Here is a 20,904-nt window from a genome sequence, read left to right as displayed (position 1 = left end):
AGCATAGATGTTGGCATGCCTTTCTGAGCCTGCAGAGCAGTAGTGGTAAGTAGAGGCTCCTATTGCTGTCTTTTCATGTAATCTAATACTTTTTTCACTTCTTTTCAGTTGCTTCTATCTGCCAAACCTTGCCCACTCAGGCTGAATTTAGAAGTAGCAAGTGCCTTCTCCAGGTTTTTTTTTCTTTTCTGGGGAAATGTCAGTTAAAACAGTCCAGACACTTCTGAGAATAGAGGCAGAGACTAAGCTTTACCATTTGGTGGGGGGAAATGTTTGGTTGGATCACTCTTGTGCATCCTTGACCCTAAGGCCACATTTCTCTGCCTTTTGCTGTCCCCACGATAATCTGTTTGTGCCTGGCCATGCTTTAGCCCTCAAAATATTCCAAACCTTGAGCCTCACTGGTTTTCCAGGGAACTGGGTACTTCAGCTCTCAGCAGTGACAGGGCAGGAGCGCTCACTGTTGCAACCAGGATTGCTTAAACTTACATGTGTGGCATCCTGGATCTGCAGAAAACCAGGTTTTTCTGGGCCACGTGTAAGATCATACTTCGGGTCTTGGTCCCTGTCATCTGGGATCTTGTCATTAAAGGTGGTGTCTTGCTGCACCCGTGATGAAGTCTGTGAAAGTCCCATAGGCAATCTCAGTTGTAGCTTTTCTTAATTTTGCAAATGTTTTTTTTTTGATGTAGCGGCTTGTGTGTGTTCTGGTCTCTTGGTGTCTGGGGAAATGCACAAAAGACTTGCTGTGAACTCCAGTGCTGGGAAGGCAAAAATCAGTGCCTGGAGTATGGGCGGGTTTTAATGGTTGTGATACAGGTTTAAACTTTTTATAGAAAGCAATTCTCAGCAATGAGCAGCTGAGTTGAAGTATTTAGTCCTGCAGCCCTTACATGGATATTCAAGTGAAACGAATGATTACACTTAGGAGTTCTAGAATTTATTGCCCTCAACAGGAGAATTTTTAAGAATGTAGGTTTTCGAGTAATCTTTGTACTATGTACTACAGCTATGGCAGCTAAAATGTCTTCCTCTGCTTTGCTACTTCGGTATCACTCTGTTTAGCAGAGCTTTCTGTGCACACTGCAGTCAGCTTGGTGTGGATGGCAGCATCTCCTGAGGTCTCCGAGTCAGCTGTGTCCCGTTGTACTAGAGCATTTCTCTTTTCCATTTACAGTTTCACTTACAGGCTGTGCAGAGTTTCCCTGCTAGGCCAGTATCACTTGGTTTATTTTTAGTCTAAAATTTTCCATCTTTCCTTTTTCTTCCGTGTTGCTTTCTGCTGTGCTGACTGGGTTGTTCATGATGCCATTCCAGATGCTAGCTTTTTTTTTTTTTTTAAATACAGTGTTGCTGAGGATTATTGCTTGGGCTCAACCATGTGAATTCCTCCCTTCCTAAGAGGTCACAGCAGCTCATGACCTGATTTACTTTTCATCTGGAAAACTGCAGTGACTGAAAGGCCTTGTTACGGCAAGAGAGTGCCATAGTCCCAAGCATTTGGGCAAGGAGCTGAACTCTGCTGCTCCCTTATCCAGAGTGTGACACTGGCCCATCTTGGCCAGGATACTGAGTGGTGTGCCTGAAGCTGCCAGCCAATGGAGAGGAGCAGGGTGTGAGCTGAGCTGGGGCTCTGGTTGCTCCCCCAGGTCCTGCACAGAGTTGCTGGTGCTCCTCCAGGCTTCTCCTGCTCAGGTCCCCTGCCTGCTGCCCCTCTGTTGTCGTGGGTCTGGCCAGCAAATGTGATTGCACACTGCATCACAAACTGTGCATGACAAAGACCATGCTGGGCTGCAGCACAGGCAACTTCTACTACCCTGCATATTTTAAAATATTCTGGTTTTATGATCCTGCTTTCATTTTGTGACTAAATGCTAGATTTCTCTGTCCATCCAATTCCTTTGTCTTTCCCTTAACAAGTTCTGTACATTCGAACATGTATGTCCTGGAACAAATTCAACACAAAGTCCCAGAAGAAGCATTAAAGGTAAGAGTGGCTGGGTATGGTATACTTTTTTTTTAATAAATTTAAGTACTCTAGTGATGGTGAAGCAGAGTGAAATATTTAAATACTCTTGATGGCAGTGAAATGTTTCAAAATGTGAGGCTCTCCTTGGATTTTGACTTAATAAAACCCTCCTTTGAGGAGAGAGAACATTTTCCAGTTATCTCAATTCTGATTTCTCTGTGCTAATATGTAGAACAAGTTATTTATGTTTCATGACTGCCAAAAAAGGTTACTTAAAGCTGTAATATGCTGAAGAACAACCAGCACAGAAACTTGTGGGTGAAGCACAGCAGAACTTGTTCCCTCCCAGAAGTGGAGCACAGATGTCTTTTCTGAGCATGGTGACTTAGGCCAGCTCCACCACACCTCCTCCATCAGGCTGAAGTTTGCTTAATTTATTCATATGTACCATCTCGTTTTTGCCTTCAAGCTCCCAATTTTTACTTACTGAGCAGTCAGTCCTCTTACGAGTGAGGCATTTTTTAAACACTGTTCAGTAGCAGTTAAGAAATATTCAAGCATCTTCTTATCTAAGGCAGGAAAGCAACCCCCTCTAGGCGAGAAAGCTGTAATGTTCAGCTGTGGGACTGGGCTATCAGTGCCATGCATCAGCTCTTGGCTAGCAGGTACAGCCTTCTTAGCCCTGGTTCTGTGTTTAGGACTTGATGAGGATAGGAAATCTAACAGCTAGAATTGGGCAAATGATTCATTGAACTTACTCAGGGATAATCTGGATGGATTCACCCTTTTATTAATTTACTTGTAATAAACTAACTTCTAAATAGCTCATTTACTGTGTTAATATGGAACCTGTTTTAAGGTAGAATAACTTTCCTAGCTGGAGAGAGGGTTCAGAAAAAATAATTCAAATAGATTCCAATTGCCTCTGCCAAAAAACTGAGATAATGCAGATGAGAGCCTTGAAATAATTTATAATGTTCCTTTAAGAACAAAGGGGATTTCAGGATTTGAATCCTGAGTGGAAAATGGCCTGAGTTCTGATTCTTCTCAGTTTATTCTTTAAAGGATTTTCTGATTTTGCAGAGCTAAGTCACAGTGACCTTCTCTGACCTTCTCGTGTACTACAATTGTCACTTAATGGCCTCCAAATGGGGTATTTCTGCTGTGCTGTAGCTTCTACACAGGTGTGCATGCTTTTTGTTGAAAGACACAGCTGCAGGATGTAGGAACCCAGAGTGCCGAGAATATTTCTCTGCCTGTTTTTAAGGGTGGGAAGGGTTTGAGCGGGGTTTTAAAATCTCCCGCTGCTTTTATGGGTGTCAACGAAGTCTCTGCAGGAGTTTTAAACACCTCCTCCTCATCAGAAGCAGGAGGTGCCAGCTCTGGAAGGGTTTCATAAATTACTCTAGCTGGTGGTGTTAATTTCTGAGCCGTTCCATCTCTTAGACTCGTGTAATGGTATAGAATAGAATTAATATTCTCCCAAAAAGATGGTAAATACAAATCTCCAATTACTGCATCAGGAAACTCTTTTTTCACCCAGGACAGCAAACAACGTATTTCTTTTTTAGATGCTGGTAAGGGATGGTTATGAGCTAGGCTTTCAAAACTATGTATTATATTTGCCTCCGCTTGGGACGGAACTGCACTCATGATTTGTTTCTTGGTCTAGTTTTGGACAGCTTACCGTGTTTTTGATAGATGTTATCGGCTTGTGAAATCCCAGTCTGAGTTCGGACCAGCAGTCCACGGCTCCTCCTCCCCCCTGTGCACTGAGGGTAGGAGATCCTGGAGTTTCAAGGCCGACCCCGGGGTTTTCTTTTCTTCTGTTTCTGGTCACGCGCTGCTGTCCAAAACATTCTGGCTTGCTTCGTTCCGATGAGGCCGAACATGGGGCACCAATTGTGCCATAAATCAAATCCCTCCTGATGGGAGAGAATTTTCTAGAAGTCCTTGCAAGGCGTTTCAAAGATAAACCGAGACTTTTCCTTGAGTTTCAATGCTGCTTGATAATTGTTTATTAAGCCTTATCAGAGGAACAGAGCCACTAGCGAGACCCAGGTACAGCACAGAGCACAGAAAGCAGGAGTGAAGTTTCTAATTACCAAGATTTACACAGCCTTTTAAAGATAATTTAACCAATAGTTACTATAAATGTATATTATTTTCCCTTTCCTACCAATTATTCAGTAACACGGGCAGGAACTGCGGAATTCTCTATCCAGTCATTCCAAACTACTTTTACTGCAGAACATGGAGTAGTAGAAGAAGGAGAAGAAGGTTTAGAGAACAACAATCCTCCATTTTGATACTTTTTACTCTTATCTATTTACTACAAAGAGAAGCCCAAAACCTCTACATTTTTTACCCTGTGACAATCTTACAGAGTAGTCTACCACCTAATTCACACCACTGTATTTTCTAGTTCCTGTCTGATCATTGGTAATTTTTTCCAAGGTTGGAGGTTAAAACAGTGTTGTTCAGGGGGGTAAGAACCCTTAAAAACAGGCAGAGAAATATTCTCGACACTCTGGGGTCCTACACAGTACAGACTTTGGGTGATTCTGTTGGTGGGGAAGAGGGGTTCACTGCTGTTTGTGTCTCTGCAGCATGAGAAGTACACCAGCCAACTCCAGATGAATTACAAAGGCACGGCCATGAAGAGGGCGGAGCAGCCCATGGAGCATGGTGTCTACACAGAGTCCCCACAAGCAAAGCTGGAGAAAGGAGAGAGGAAAGCAATTACAGGTACCTGCTTGGGAACCAGTTAATCAGGATTCTGAACAAAGTGCAGCTTGAGTCCTGTGCTGGGTGATGATTCTGACAATATAGTCTTGTGGGTTGCATTTGGGAACAGTTCTGGAAGGATCATCTTTCTAAATCCCTGGAGTATTCCAGAGTCTCGGTTTTTGGAGATTCAGCCTCCAAAAAAATTCCAGCTGATGTGATGGCTCCTACATGCTTTGTTGCTGTGTATGTTCTGGAAAACCTGTGGGCTGAGCAGGTTTGGTAAGTTCTCTGGCACCTGTCTGGTCTATTTTTAATTTCCTAATCGTGAGCTGGTGTTTGAACAGAGAGGGTGACTCAGAGTAGAAAATGTATGGCTGCTGTGGCGTGGTGCTGGCAGGCAAAGAAGCAGCAAGCCTTTCTTTTACAAAACCCTGGATGCTTTTAAATGGCTGTATTTCCTAATGTGCCAATATGTAGGATTGAAACCGACTGCCAAACTGGGAGATGTGTGCTTCAGGTTTGCTGTTCCCCAGCTTCAAACCTTTTCTATTTGAGAAATTCCTTCTGTTCTCTATTTTGTTACCAACTGCTGCCTTCCTTTAAAGACCCTCTGTCAAACTTGGTTCCTCCATGTTCCCTATTATGGTTTGCCAAGACCTCCCCAGCAGTTTTATCTCACCCATCTCACCCAAATTCCTGCTTCCTGTCTGTACTGTCCTGATGGGTCTCTCCCCGGTTTTGCTCAGGTATCAGTTCATGGCTTTCTGGAGCTTGCTGGTGCATGGGAGGAAGAAATATGGTTTTAAAGCATACTGGTAACATGATTGGTAGTGTTGGTCTTGTGGCTCCAGGATGTCAGAGCACTTAGAAAGCTTTAGGGTTTAGCATGGAGAGTTGCCTGCTCTCAGTTGGAAGAAGAATCAGGGAGGAGAATGGAGGGAAGGGGATGGGCAAGTAATAGAGTGAGGTAAACATCTTTGGTGAGGTTACCTAGATATAGGTACAGCAGCTTTCTAGAAAAATGTACAGCTTTGGATAAATCTGTTAAGGCTTCATGATAACTAATTGGAGTGGGTTGATTGACCTTAATCTCCCATGTATTGTCCTTAGGAAAATCCCCATAAGCTGTCATAGTGTAATGTTCCAGAGTGTAATGTCTCAGAGTAATGTTCTTCCTCCTCGGTCTCCTCGCTGTCTCCAGCTATGTGTGGAAGCACACGCACCCGTGTGCCTGGCTCCCATTTTTTGCACCAGAAAACCTTTTTTGTGTTGCTTTGGCTGTGTCTGTGTGGCTGTGTTTGGGACTGAGCCTGACAAGTGTGAATTTAAAGGGATGGAATTGTGGATGATTAAGTGTGACACCGGGGAGGGTGAGAAGAGGTGAACCCCACTGGGGGAAGAGCTCTCCAGCTGCCTTTCAAGGGGCAGGAGGTTCTTGGAAAGCAATGCCGGTAACTGGAACCACTTTGTGTTGCTACTGCATGGTTCCATGAACCCTCTGGTTTTTGTTTTGCCACCTTCCAAAATACACTCTCATTGATTTTAACCTACATAGTGTAAGCAGTTGATATTTGGAACACCTTCAAAGCCGGGACATTGAGTGACTCCTCAGCAAGGTGACCCGTTTCTCTAGTCTGTGATTCGCTGAACTGCATTATGTTTCTGTCATCTTTACTGGGCACAGACCAGAGCTCTAAGGCAAAACGGGTTCTGTGTTCTTACTGGGGACCAGCACTGAAGTGTGTCACATGCAGTGGGACTGATAGGCAGAGCTAAAAAAATCTGTAAAGCGCTGCTAACCTCACTGAGCGATGGAGGAAATCAGGACTTTTGTTTGAAGTATTTTGCCGGATTGGACTGAAACCTGTGGAAGCAAGAGAGGGAGCATGAGCATTAAATCAGTACCTCGCTCTCCCAAAAGCATCTCTGTCACGTGAGCAGAATGATCAGTGGATCCCTTTTTCATCTGCGATGTGACTTAATTCACCTTGTCCTCAGCTGCACGCATGCACCGTTTCTCCTCAGCTGCTGGGAGGAGTGGCAGCAATTTGAAATGATTGGTAAAAAGAAGAATGTAGTGGGGGAGTGGGCTTGCTTAGTGGCAGCAGAAAGAGGCTTTAGGAAAAGAGCTGTTTTGCTAAGCCTGTAGGTATTTAGGAATTTGCATTGGCTAATTAGAGCAAGTTCTGGGCTGACAAAAGCCTTTAGAGGGATTGGTTCCCAGGGCCAGAATGGAAGAGAGGCAGAGGGAATGCAGGCTTTCAAGGAAGAGGTTTAACAAAACAATGTAAACAATTAGAGCTGCTTAGAAATGGGAGGAGGTGAGGGGCTGAGGATAAAGGGATAAAGGGGTGTGAATGGGAAACAGTCAATTTAGTCTTTATGCTCTTGAACTTGCAGCTTTTGGGTGTATGTTGCCTGTAAGCAGAAAATCATCTGGGAAATGTTTGAAGCAAGGAGTTTGGTTAATCGTGTGGGTTGGAGATGGATATGGATAAGTGTCCACGGTTTTGCTAGTTAATGCTAAAAATAGCTATTAGCTCTCATGTCTAAAGCCTTGAGTGATCAGGAAGCCAGGTAGAGCCTTGAACTGAGCAGATTTCAAGATGGTCACAATCCCCATTCCCATCTGTTGCTACCTGAGTTGAGGTACTTGATAAGATACTTTGTGGTCTTCTGTTCTCAGCACGTAGTTAATCCCCAGGTTGATCTTAATTTTTTGTTTTTTCAAAGCTTCCACAGCCTGATGGGACTAGGTAATCCCGAATCTGAGGACTAACCTCTGAATAACTGCTGCAGGCCTGAGTTTCCAGGGGTGGAGGCTGCATGCAGCGTCCACTTGAAATGGGCATCATCACTTGCAGGAGTAGCACCAATTGCAGGAGCTTCTCCCGGGATCTGTGAAATCGGTTGGCTCACCAGGTTAGCGTCGTGTCATTAGTAAATCCTCTCAACAGAGTGGAGGACTTGAAAGGCTTGCTGATGTCCAGGGCTGAGGTCAGCAGGCAGCGAGGATGGAGGCAGTGGGACCTGTGCCCAGTTGTGAAGTGGTTTCCATGGTCTTCGGCTGCTTTCCCCATGAGATCATGGCAATAGCTATTTAGACACAGAGCTCTGCCCTGGTTTAATTTAAGGGTGTGGTGTTGTATCTGCTTTTTTGCCAGAACTAGAGAGGTGGTAACTGCAGTGTATTTAAGGTTTGACTGTATAATTGATACAAATAAATTTGTGATTATCAGCCTGATTTGAAAGTCCCTGAGATCTGTGTATGTTCACAGCAGGTACAAAAGACCAGGGCTTAGATTAGCCATGCACATATGAAATAAATAGTGTGGCAAAAAGTCAGAGAATTGCTTTATGATTATTCCTACTAGGTCTGAATTCTCTACTTTTGGAGAGGAGTTAAAAAGCAGAGATGTAAGGAATTAATTTTAAAATGTTGTAGCTAGATCATCTTTTTTTTCCCTAAGGCCTCTGCTGTAAGAAGCCTATTCTGCATCTTTTGGAGATGGACATTATTGTTATTAATAATGAATCAAAAGCAGTTTGACTTAAGCTGGATTTCTCATGCTTTTGTTATGACTTGCAGTAGAGAGCTTCAAAGCTGCATGTGCTTCTGTGAGCAAAGAAATTTGCTGTTGCTGACTGTCTTTCTCTCATGATGGTCTGAAGCTTTGTGCAGATTTGGGCAAAGCACAGCCCTCAGTCCTGTCCTGACCACAGGGGACACCTTCAAGGGAAATCAGACCCCTCTGTTTAGTGGGAGCTGTGTGCTTGTCTTGAAAGCTCTTCTTCCTGTTTGATGATGGAAAGCAGCTTTAATACAGTATTTCTCCTTTGCCTTTCATCACCTGGCCTGTATTTTTGGTTGTGCCCTAGTGTTCTGTGTGATTCACTTCTCCATAAATACATCCTTTGTATTGACATGTCTCATTCTCTCTTTTAGTGTCTCTCCTTCAGATGATCAAGAGTTCTGTATTAATTTAACAGGCCACATTTTTGTCAGACTGTTAAGCAAATGGACTTCCCTTGTTCTGTGCTAAAACAGCCTTCATTTTTCCTTCTGAGTGACTGCCCCAAAGACAGAAATCCAGGAGCAGAACATGTGTATGTCAGTGGTCTTCCCTGTATTACACCATCACTGGTAGCTCAGTTTTTATCTGGCTGAATGCTTGTGCTGACCTCAATTCAGTTATCTAAAAGGATGGTTTTCGGGCTGCCTGCCTGAATTGATGAGCCAAGAAATATGTCTAAATGAATTGGCACCATCTGGGCAGCCTGGCACGGAGTGGAGAGAGGTGGTAACGAGCTGCCATCAATTGGAGGAAGTCTCATGTCATTAAAATGACTGAGCAGTTCGTTTTCATTGGTGTTCTTCCCTTCACTGCTGACTTGAGCGAGCCCCACATTTCTGTGTTCTCGCAAGAGCATCCATCTTACACTAAAAGAGAACAGGCACGAGGTGGCTTCAGGGTGCTTTGCATGTTTCAGGACACAGGCAAACATGCTGCTCTGGATGTTGCAGGTTCAGGTTGAGGTTGCTACCCAAAATGGATCCCAGCTGGTGAAGAGCAAAGCCCGCTGGCACAACTGCATGTGTAGCTGCTCCCTGGCCCACTTCTGTCACAGCCATCTGTTTTAGCTGCCTTCCCATCATGCTTTTTTTTTTTTCCCCTCTCCCCTTTTTCGACAATATTGTTGTGTTAGAGCTGGAGCTGGGAGAGGTGTCAGTTGTGCTGGCAAATTAGAAAGGACAGAAGCTTCTGACATGAGCAGGGCAGCAAATTTATGTAGCTCTTTGTGCTGGTTTTGGCTGGGGTAGAGTTAATTTTCTTCACAGTGGCTGGTATGGAGCTGTGTTTGGATTTTTGCTGAACACAGAGTTGTTAATATAGAGATGTTTTTGTTACTGCTGAGCAGGGCTTACACAGAGCCAAGGCCTTTTCTGCTTTCCATACTGCCACGCTGGCGAGGAGACTGGGGCTGCATGGGAGGCTGGGAGGAGACAGCCAGGACAGGTGACCCAAACTGACCAAAGGGATGTGCTGGACCATATCACATGCTCAGTATATAATATATGGGGAAGAAGGAGGAAGTAGGAGGGGATGTTTGCAGTGATGGTGTTTGTCTTCCCAAGTCACTATTACGTGTAATGGAGTCCTGATTTCCTGGAGATGGCTGAACACCTGCCTGCCCATGGGAAGTGGTGAATGAGTTCCTTGTTTGGCTTTGCTTCTGTGCACGGCTTTTGCTTTCCTTATTAAACTGTCTTTATCTCAGCCCATGAGTTTTCTACCTTGTACCCTTCCGATTCTTTCCCTGATCCTGCTGGTGGGGGAGTGAGTGAGTGGCTGTGTGGGGGCTTGGCTGCTGGCTGGGGTTAAACCACAACACTCCTCTGAAGCCAGATAAATCTGGCTCAGGATCTGGCTGCTTTCAGCGGTAGGCAAGAATGATGGTGACTGTGTCACTTGACAATGTTATTCAAAATGCAAATTAATATGAGTGCTCAGTGGAAACATTAATTGCTCTTAAAATATTGAAACTGTCCCTGAATAGCAAGATACTGACTCTTCAGCTTTCCATCTGTGCTTTTTGCAGTTTTAAAATGAAGTTCCAGTTTATTGTGGAGGCTGGGAGAGGAAAGGAATGAAACCCCCCACACACAAATGTGCAGCTTTGTCACAGATGCTGTAACAGGCATTGTAGGTGGGGCCATGTGAGCTCTGTGTCATGGGGCATGAGGAACCTTCTGCTGCTCTGCAGTGAGTGCAGGGCAGTGTCTCCCACCCTGATGGCTCCAGATCTCTGCATTCTGGCCAGCCTGATGCATTCTTTTTAGGTGTTCCTAGACCTGCCCTGGGGTTTTGACTTTGTGCTGGCTTTTGTCAGAGGGGCAGTTAGGGAAATTTCTAAGTACCTGTTAAGGCCCAGGGAAATTTGAGACAGCAGAGGAGCTGGCTCATTATTCTTTATAAATCCTTTTTTTTCCCCTTCAGCTTCAATTGCAATCCCGAAGTTCCTCATCAACAGAAAAGGTCTGACCAGAAGTCTCCCCTGGCTGCCTTTTCCCTGTAGTAGAAAAGCTCCTGGGTGACAAAGGCAGAAGCTCCTGTAGTTTGTACACAGATCAGACACAGATCTTGGAGCAGTTTCTGGGGAGACTTCTGTCCTGCAGGATGGGTGTGACCTGTCTTAGCTCACTTCTGCCTCTCTGGGCACAAAATTGCCTTGGAGTAGATCACTGGCATCTTCTAGACTGGGGGCCTTTGGGATCCCTTTGGGGCTGGGATGTGCTGGAGAGATGAGCTGTAATGAGGCAACTCCTTCCAAGATGCAAGCAGTAACAGCACCCATCCTTGGGAAATATGCTGCTTGTGCAACAGTTGAGTGCAGGTGGTCTTTGCATTTCATCTATAGGGCAGTTGATCCCTTTAGGCACAAATTACCTCAGACATAACTGGCTTTTGCTAATGGATTTGTGTTTAAGTGTTGATCTCCTTCCCCCGGCTTCCCCAGATAGCTGCTTCTTGGCCATCAACCCTAAGATCTGTACTGCAAGTCAGAGGATAATAATCCATTGTGTGCCCAGAAGAAGTGCCTGACGTTGGTGAAGCAGATCCTGCGTGGTTGGGATGGGGTCTAGTGGGCAAGTTACAGCGTGGAAAAAGGATGGTGGGTTTCTGCTGGGCTATATGACAGAAGCTCTTAGCCTAGCAGAAACCAAACCCTACACTGGAGTGCCTCTGTTCACTGACAACCTTGTGAATAGGTTTTTTAATCCCCACCCCCCTCCCCCCCCCCCCAATCCCATGAGTGGTTTAACCTTCATCAGTTATGAAACATATTGCTTGGCAATTCCAATTTATCATGGTGAGAAATGCTCAAATGCTTCCTCCTTTGAACTTTCAAAGCCGCCTACATAATAGGAACATGGTTTATCTTCCACGCACCCTAGGCAGAGAGGAGAGTAATACTTTCAGCCTCTTTTGATCCTCAGTGTGAAGGGAGGCTGCGTGGTTAACTTTGAAACATGAAGGAGGTCTCTTGAAAAGGGCCTGTGGGCTGCATCTGTAAAGTAAAATTTTTTGCCTGTGGACTGTCAATGTATGAGCTTATATATCTGGAATGATTCTAGAACAAAAATATCTGAAGTAGTGGCCACTGGGTCTGTGTAGCTTTAGAAACAGCAGCATAAAATCAGGCTTCTTTTTTAATTTGACTTACTTAATTCCCCTTCGTCTCATGACTTCCCTTATGCTAATGACTGCTTTCTGTCATGTCCCTATTAAAACAGGGAATGCAAAATTGCAGGACTGTTTGAGAGCTGCTTTGCACAGAGCAGTGTGTAGTTTGAAAACCACAAGCTGAGCAGCAGCTGGCAGTAGAAGCCCAGCTATGGCTCTGGAGCTGGAGCCAGTGTTTAAGACATGGCCAGTTATGGCTGCTATGAGCAGAGGCAGAAGCAGCCTAACAAAGCTGGATCTTACTCTCAGGTAGAGAGTAAGATCTAGATGAAAGAACAAAAGCTACTTTATTTGCTTCTCTTAATCTATGAAAAAACCATAGTATTAACTGTACCACAGGCAAATTGGGTGTATTCTTTTTGCTTGTTGCATAAACAGCAGCAGCCCAAGGCACTGCCAAACACAGTCTTGTTTTGTGGGATACAAAACGAGAAGCAGTGGATCAGCTCCACTGAGTGGGTGCCAGTTGTTGCAGTGAAGCCCTGATCTTTCAGTGAGTGCTCGCTGAGCAGAGAAATTATGTAAGCCTGGCTCTTCTAGAGGAAATTCTCCATGAGGAAAACCTCTGTCCTACAATTACTGTAGAACTCACTTGGTTTACTATAAGCTTTAGAGAGTAACAGTTTACTACTTCTTTATGAATGTGTAAGGAGATGGCTTTACCATTTTTCCTAAGTTTGTAACGATTTGAGAATTTCCTATTGGGGAATGTGTGTCACTTAGAGTGGGAGTGGTAAATAGTGGAAGAATCCCTAGTTCTGGACACATCCAAGGACATGGTGGGGCAAAAATGTAGAGCTAAAGTCTTCCCATTTAAAGTGAGGAAAAAAGTCAGATTTTCACCTGATTTTTAGGTGAGTTGAAGACAGTTTTGTGGTTAGCGTTTTGTAGTCTGTCCTGCCAAAAATCCTCCACTTTGTGTGAATAATAAGACTAGAAAGAGACAAAAGCCAGTATCTGGGAAACACATCTGTGAAAGACAAGGAAGGGGGGTGGAGTTAGTTATCTTACAATAGAATGTAGACAGGAAAAAAGGGTCATACAAAGAAAAGCCTGAGCATATTATTATGTATAATTTGCTGTTGCTATAACCATGGTATAACAGGTTCATGGTCTCATCTGACCGTGCTGTTTTTCCCCGTTTGGCATGTGGTTGAACCTGGTAAATTGATATTTTCTGTGTTAAAGTATTTGATTATCCTCTTCTAGAAACGAATACTTACCGCACCCCTCTCTATGGGCAGCCCTCCTGGTGGGGGGAAGATGATGCAAATAACAAGGAGGAGAGAAGGCAAGAGGAACATTACTCAGGTAATGGAGGTGATGTGGGGTGGGAGAAGATAAGGGACACAAAATTTTGGCGCACTTTTGATATTTGCTGTGTGAAGCCATCCTGTTTCAAGACTTTAATTACCGCTTATTTTGTGCTTGTATTTGCACATTCCTGTGTGTAGGTTGCTGCTGCTGAAACTGGAATAAGGGAGAATTAAAATGTTTTCCCTAAAATATTTGACCATTAGAAACAGCAGTTGTGGAGTAAATCACTGAACTTGTATGAGAACTAGTTATATGGCAGTGCTGTATCTGTTTCTCACCTCATCATCCTTGGGAGCCATTTAGTCTTAACATTCCTGTTATTGTCAATCTGTGTGTATGGAAGAGGCATCTTATTTTCACTTGCGCAGTAAACCTGATGTTTCTATCAAGCATGTGCTCTACTTCACAAAGAAGTGTTTTATTTCAATGCACACAGTGTATCTGTTCTCTAGCAGAGAGAGGTTGTGATTAGTAGACTTTTCAAGAAGTTGAAACAAATGAGTTGAGTAGTACTGAAAAAATGTGATTTTATCCTTTTTTCCCCCCTTTTGTAGAGAGATCAAAAGAGATAACCCAACATGAAGAGGAACTGAATGGGAATATTTCGACTTATAGAGATGCCCAAGAACAATCTGTGTTTGCCTTCCGGAGAGAGCCAAGTTACTTTGAGATTCCAACTAAAGAATTTCAGCAGCCATCAAAATCTCCAGAAACACAGGTCCATGAGATCCCAACAAAGGATGTTGATGCTGTGGTAGCCCCTGTTGTACAGAGTCATGCCTCTTTCACCATTGAATTTGATGATGGTACCCCTGGTAAAATAAAGATAAAAGACCATGTAACTAAATTTTCGCTCAGACAGAGAAGACCCTACAGTAAGGAACCAGCTCATACAGAGGTGATGTCAGCGGAGAGCAAAGTGGCTGACTGGCTTGTCCAGAATGACCCAAGCCTGATGAGAAGGCAGTCTGCAGGAGATGATGTTTACAGTACCAAGAGTGACCTGCCAGTTCATGTAAGGACGCTTAAAGGTGAGTGAATGTCTTGTCATGTGGACATAGTGCTCTGTTGGCCATGCAAATGCAGCATAATAAAAGATAAAAACCTTTCTCCTGTCAAGGAGAACTGGACTTAATTATCTCTGCTCCAAATTTGCAAGATGAAGAATATTACTGTTAATATTTTGAATGCAGCTAGCATGCTCTTCACCTGGCCCTGAAGTCATGTGTGATGTTGGCTTGGGAACATTCTAATGTGACTCCTCCTGTCTATAATGCCAGCTCAGCAGTAACTGGTTGAAAAAAGGATTTTAAATGTCTAAAATAATTTCCACGTGGTCAGGCAGGCTGATAAACACAGGTATTTCAGTGAATTTTGTTCTCTTTGCTTCTCCTAGCTGATGGAATGACTTTCTAACTGTAGTCACATCTTGTTATGAGTCCAGAGCAGTCTAAGCATGATCATCCTGTTGTACTATGTCTAAGTGTGATCATCTGGTAATGACCAGAGCCAGTTGGTTGGATGACAAAAGATCCTGACACAGAGACTACTGGTAGAGTTGAGATACACGTGATCCCCAGTAGAGGAAATTGTTGTGCTTGTAGGTAAAGTTTTCTTCTCTTAACCTAAAGCTTGTCTGAAATCCTCTGCTCAAAAACATCAGATTTGGTGGACCTGTGTCTTGTTAAGTCTGTCACTGAGGAATTCTTTGGGGATTTTCAAAGGTCTGAGGTGAAGTGTGGAGCCCAGTTCTTACTGCAGCTGGTGGGATTTGCATGATTCTGATGCAACTTTGAATATATTTTGCAAGATTTAGGCTTGCTCAGGTTTCCCTCTTGGGCCATGCACTGAACAGCTCGGAGGAGACCACTGATTCCTGCATTCTCACTGCCTTGCCTCTGGAAAAGCTATTGTTTTGAACTGCAGCTTGAGCTGATGAAGTCATACTGAAGGTTACCAGACCTACTTGTGCTTGAGGCCCTACTTAAGCCACGACAGAGCTATACCTTGTTTTCTCTTAAAGGAATATTTGCTTTGACCTTCTTGGAAAAAATCCCCAAACCTTGTCATAATATGAAGTTTTGTACCTCCAAATTGCTGTTTTGGGTACATATTTTTGGGAACCCTGTACCGTCATAAAGGTTTCATATTCAGCCATGGGGTTTGGCATGGAAATTGAACTACTTTGTTGCCATTGCTTGGTTCTAGTCCTTCCCAATAAGGGACAGGGTTAAGGTGCCCTGTTTGGGTATTTAGGGTTTTATTTTCAGTGTACTGTGACTGTGTGATGAAAGGGTTTGTGTGTTAGGATTTTTTATGTTATTGTCATACTGGATTTTGTTGACTTACTGGAGAACATTGTCAGGGATAGAAATGTGCTTCAGTGGTTTTGCTCTTTCCTCTTGGAGAAAACTAGAGAGTTGGGCAACTGTTGCTGTTGTGATGCACAGGAACACTAGAGACTGGCTTCATTTGCCTCTCTACAGTCCATAAGGCATGGAAAGAAGCTGAGGTAATTCAGTGCATAATTTGCATATCAAGAAATCAATGCTGGACATTTGATTAAAACATGCAGTGTCGATGGCCTGAGGAGTTGTTCCACCTCTACTTTGGCAGGTATCATTTATCTACGATAGTTGTGCAACGTGTTCTTCTGGCAGGGCTAATTTTGAAGATATCTTGGAGGCTACTGCTGGCTGCCTACCAGGTTTGGGTCTCCAGGATCAGTGATGCCCACCATTGGGGCTCTCTGGTAACATCTGTTCACTTCCAGGAACAATGTGATGAATGTAAAGCCTGGTATCAAGACTGCAGGGTTCAGGTCTTAGCACCTTGAGGCGATGTGCATGGTGTTCTGCTGGGGCATCCATGAGCATGGTGCATGTTTTCCTTGTGTCCTCACTGTTTTGCATTCATCAGAGCTCTTAGCCAAGACCTTTAATTTAAGAACTTTCCCTTCCAAGGGTGAAGCTTATCAGCCCTCAGGGCACAATGCAAAGTTTGCTGGCTTTTCTTCATGAGTGTGTTAGGAAACTCTTTGTAGAACTGACTCCTGGTTGAATGGACCTTGCATTAAGTTCTAATCTTTCACAGTTAACTTGACGTAATAAATGGTCTTCACCCGTGAGTCTGGAGAACTTGCCAAGTAGGTTTGAGCAGTTTTCCTTTCAAACACGTGGTGTTTTAGCCAGTATATCTTGCTACATATTACAGTCTAGAGCGCAGAGACCTCTTTCCCCGTTCTCCCGATGACAGGTTCCTGGTCGTTGACTGAATCGTGTTGTGTGCCTTCACACCCGTTTCCTTCTCCAAAAAAAGGTTTGTTTTTTGTTTTACTTTTAACCTTTTGTTTTAATTTTAACTTTCTGTTTTACTTCAACTTACTTTCTGAGTGTCCTGAGCTAAGGTGCTGAGGGGCAGGCAGGCACTGATCCATAGAGACAGTTGTAAAGATGGTTGTTGCTAACGTAAGTGAAAATAATTATAAACTTAGTTTAAGCTTAGTGAACTCTTAAGTAATGATTTAACCTTTGCTTGGCTGGTGATAGGATGGTGTAACTCATGGGGGTGTCATGGTGTGATTCTTAAATCTTCAGGAAAAGTAAAGAATCCTGCAAAATTACTTTTCTATTAGCCTCTGGTTTGTTTTCCCTTGTAGAGGAGAGTGACGTGGGTGGGTCACGAGATGCATGTACTTGTAATGCATTGACCTGGTCTTTCATCATGGGCATTCACTTTCATGGGATGCAGTGCAAGGGTTTTATTTCCTGATCCTGCAGAGATATTTCTGCTCTGTAATGGAGAGAACCCAGTGAGGTGGTCTTGGACTACAGTAATTGGATAAAATGGCAAAATGATATAATAATTTTTACTGAAGTTGAAAAAAGAAGGAAACGACATTAGGTATGTAAACCAATTACCATTACAAAATCAGAAATCCATGAGGTTGGAAGTACTTCTTGAATTCTTTTAAAATAAATAATTAACTTGGTAGCCAACCAGTGGTGAAGAGTGGGGTCAGGAGAGAGCTGCTTTCTCTTTTATTTCTTCTGATGGCGTGCAGTCCCTGTACCACACAGATGTCTGTGGAGTTTTCTAATCTTACAGAATGCTTTTCTTGTATCTGAAATGATAAAATTAAACTGGGAGATAATAACAGGGCTGCAGTAACTGAGAGTATGAAGGTCAAATGTACATACCTTGTTTCCAGGCCATAGGCACGAGGACGGGACTCAGAGTGACACCGAAGACCCCAAGGCAGAGAAGGAGACGACGCCGGGCAGCGAACGTCCGGCAGAGCAGACGAGGCTGCAGCGCCAGATGAGGCGTGACCCCCACGAGATGCTGCACAACAAGCAGGCCTTTGTCATCGAGTTCTTCGAGGACACACCACGGAAGAAGCGGTCCCAGTCCTTCACACACAGTGCTCACTCATCCCAGAGCGACACGGATCCGGGGCTGAAGAGCAAGGTTGAAAAGCGCAAGAACGCATTGCCGGCGGAGAAGCCAGGAAATTCAGTGCCGCCATCCCACCTCACAGCCCAGGCAGGCAAAGCCACCACCAATTCCTGCGGGACCCAAAGAACGAGCTCCTTCAAGAGGGAGAAGACGGAGGATCGGATCAACTCCTCATCTTCTTCTGCTCCCAGAGCCAAAAGCTATGGCAGCGTTGGGAGGAAGTCTAAAATGGCTCAGGATTTTATGGCCGAGTACTTGCGTGAGACGGCTCAGTCTGGGAAGCCAAGCGCTGAGAAACCAGCCCCTCTGCCCATGCCAGTAGCTCCGCGTGTGGTTATATCCTCGGAACCAGAGCCCGCCTCTGCTCCACCTCCAGAAGTGAAGTCTGCCCAGGGCAGGAGGAATGATGAGGAGGACAGTGTAAGCGAGACCGGCACATACACCATTGAGACCGAGTCTCAGGACAAAGAGGTGGAGGAGGCGCGAAAAATGATAGATCAGGTAAATGCTGCTTTTCTGTGCTTGGCCAGTGAGCTGAGGGCTGAAGGCTTGAAGGGCCTGAATTAACTTGCCATGAAGGGATGCAACTGGGTGCAGCAGGGGGTTATGGTTAGGGTTGGAAAATCATCCTGGGTGACCTGTGCTAAGGATAGGCCGCAACAAACCGTGAGGCTTGTCTTTAAATAATCCCATCAAAACAACAGAATTACAAACAAACAAAAAACCACAGAGTAAAAGAAGGCAAGATATGCCCACGGCAAAGAGCTGCCTTGCTTAAAAAATTGAATTTGGATGCAAAAGTGAAAGAGTGGGTTTGCCATCTGTTTAGAGGAAAGGCAACACCTGAATAAAGATCAGGCTGATCCTGCTGACAGCAGTGGCTGGGAGCAGCTCTGCTCTTTCTAGGACTGCTCCCAAGCCTCTGCCTTGGCATTGCATCATCTCCTGCCCACTGTCAGGAAGATGGGAGCTGCAGCCCATCACTGATGCGTCATCCCATGGTAGGCCACAGGAAATGCCAGGGGCTGGTGCTTACAAGCCTCAGTGGCAGATGTTTCTGTATTTGGCTGTGCCTGATTAGAAAGGCAGTGCTTGCTGCAAGGGCAAGCGGCAGCTGGCTGTGATAGCAAAGGGTGTGATCTAGGGCAGAGGCAATCCCAGATGGATCTGTACTTGTTTGGATTTTGCAGAGTGAATGATAGCCTAAAAACAAAACTCCAGAGATGAGGGAGGCTTAAGAAGAACCCACCCAACTAAACAACCACAGGGCAAACCAAAGTTTGGCTGATTTTCAGGTTTAACTCTCATCTGCGGTCTATTATGAAAACAAAACTGGCAAGTTGTTATGAAGATTTAATGAAATGTAGTCAGGAGGATGGCAAGGTTTAAAGGAAGCCTTAATTGAACCTGGCTTTAGAGCTTTGTGTACAGTGTTTATGAGCCTGGATCTAGCTTCTCTCTTTTGTTTTTTATTATATTTGTTCCTTACATCTTGTTTGAAATGTGATCGGAAGCTTTCAGGGCATGGTATTTAAGCCACAGCAAGGTCCTAGTCCTGACTTTAGATGACTAATTGTTCTGGTGGGGAAGTATGAGGGAAGGTGCCACAAAAATACAGGTATTTCTGGGGAGTAGTCTTGGCAGCCATGTGACTTGGGCAGGCAAAGTGACCAGCTTCTGGTATTGACTGTGCCATAGACTTGGTGCAGTGCAGACCTGCCACTTGTGAAACAGCTGATAACTGAACCTCAGTGTTCCTGTCCAGGAAGAAAGAAGATTAATTTTGGACTTGCTTAGTTTTTGAGGTGTCTTTTCTCTGTATTCCTCCACCATTGCATACACATTTTTTTAACAGAAGTGAAAGCAGAGATCTTTATGGCCGTCTCTGTTCATCCAAGGCAACCTCTGTGGTGGTATCTTCCTCTGATCTTCTTGCAGTCAAGTGAGAGGAACAAGCCCTTCTGAGGCATGAGTCTTGGTCACCCCTGACAGGAAGGCCTGCTTCAGGGGGAATCTGTCCAACGAGCTCAAACACTCACCCATCTCAGGTGCATCCTTCCCTAGTTCCTTGTGGCAGTGCAGGGCTGTTTTGCTCAGCCCACTCTCAGCTACAGTCTATGAAAGGCACTGGGGATGGAGCTTTCCCATTTTTGCCGTCTAGCTCCTCGTGAATGAGCTGGTAAATAACTTTTTCTGACACTCATCCTAAATTTCTCTGGGCTGAAAAGGGACTCCTTTTCAGTGAAAGTTACTGCTGTTAAAGGCAACACTCCTAAATAATGAGGGTGAGAGGAAAGGTGGGTGTGAGTGGATTCTATGATTATATTTAAAGCTGCTACTGTGGAGTACAGAAGAAAATTATTTACACAGTTCTCATGGAAGCATTGGCGAGTGTTTCTGGCCCCTTGGGATCACAGTTTGTGTGTGACTAATGTTTCACGGATTTGGATTTTTGACTAATGTTTTTCTGTTTTCTTGCATTTTAATATTCCCATGCAAACATCTTTTCAGGTTTTTGGTGTTCTTGAGTCACCTGAATTTTCCAGAATCTCTTCAGCCTTTAGGCCAATAATTAAAGGTGAAAAAGATGACTCCGGTTCTCAGCATCTAATCAGTGAAAATGGCACTAGTCAGAAGTCACCCTTGCTCCAGGCATTTTCCTCAAAAGCTGTGAATGGGTCTCAGGCTGAAGTGCAGGTATGGGCAGCCCAGGTGGATTTCCTGGGATAGTGGAGGTGTAGATGGGTTTTCTGTCTGGATGTAAATGTGATGTGTAGCTTGATTTCCATCTTGAGCAGACTGAGTGATGTCTGTATGAGAGGAGAGATTTTGTGGCTAGGATTTGGTGTACAAACCGTCTTTCTGACCTAATTTTCCCCACCTTATTGTAGATGTCTGCAGCCGCTCAAGGGAGTCAGAAGTGGGTGTCAAGGTGGGCGAGCCTTGCGGACAGTTACTCTGACTCTGGATCTGTCTCTGGGCAGGGTGATGGAAGTGCAGGTAAGTCTCATCTGACACCGCTGTTTGAGGGTAGCTGAATCTAAACCAGGATGATAGAAAAAGCAGAAATTAAGGGCATCTGTGTGCCTGGCTGTAGCTTATTTTCTGTTTTAGCTACAGTAGTTGGAGATGGGAAGCACTGAGTGAATTGTTCCTAGTGGATTGAAGATGGAGAGAGCCTCT

The 20,904-nt window shown here is 44.4% G+C and overlaps 1 protein-coding gene across 7 annotated transcripts in view; it reads left to right on the top strand.

The window, feature by feature from the left end:
- The window catches only part of CEP170B (centrosomal protein 170B), a 59,782-nt gene that overhangs the window by 17,214 nt on the left and 21,664 nt on the right, over positions 1-20,904 (top strand). For 4 of the 7 annotated variants that reach the window (XM_048305851.1, XM_048305850.1, XM_048305848.1 and 1 more), the window contains exons 5-12: positions 1,929-1,987; positions 4,579-4,717; positions 13,156-13,257; positions 13,818-14,294; positions 16,519-16,581; positions 17,474-18,222; positions 20,233-20,418; positions 20,613-20,721. In XM_048305851.1, the coding sequence (XP_048161808.1) occupies positions 1,929-1,987; positions 4,579-4,717; positions 13,156-13,257; positions 13,818-14,294; positions 16,519-16,581; positions 17,474-18,222; positions 20,233-20,418; positions 20,613-20,721 (1,884 nt within the window). The remainder of the gene's footprint in view (positions 1-1,928; positions 1,988-4,578; positions 4,718-13,155; positions 13,258-13,817; positions 14,295-16,518; positions 16,582-17,473; positions 18,223-20,232; positions 20,419-20,612; positions 20,722-20,904) is intronic. The other 3 variants (XM_048305853.1, XM_048305852.1, XM_048305849.1) reach the window with 1 other exon arrangement.

Source organism: Corvus hawaiiensis, chromosome 6 (genome assembly GCF_020740725.1).
Source record: "Corvus hawaiiensis isolate bCorHaw1 chromosome 6, bCorHaw1.pri.cur, whole genome shotgun sequence".
Taxonomy (NCBI): domain Eukaryota; kingdom Metazoa; phylum Chordata; class Aves; order Passeriformes; family Corvidae; genus Corvus; species Corvus hawaiiensis.
The sequence above is the reverse complement of the archived record's forward strand: the minus strand, read 5'-3'. Positions and strand labels throughout refer to the sequence as shown.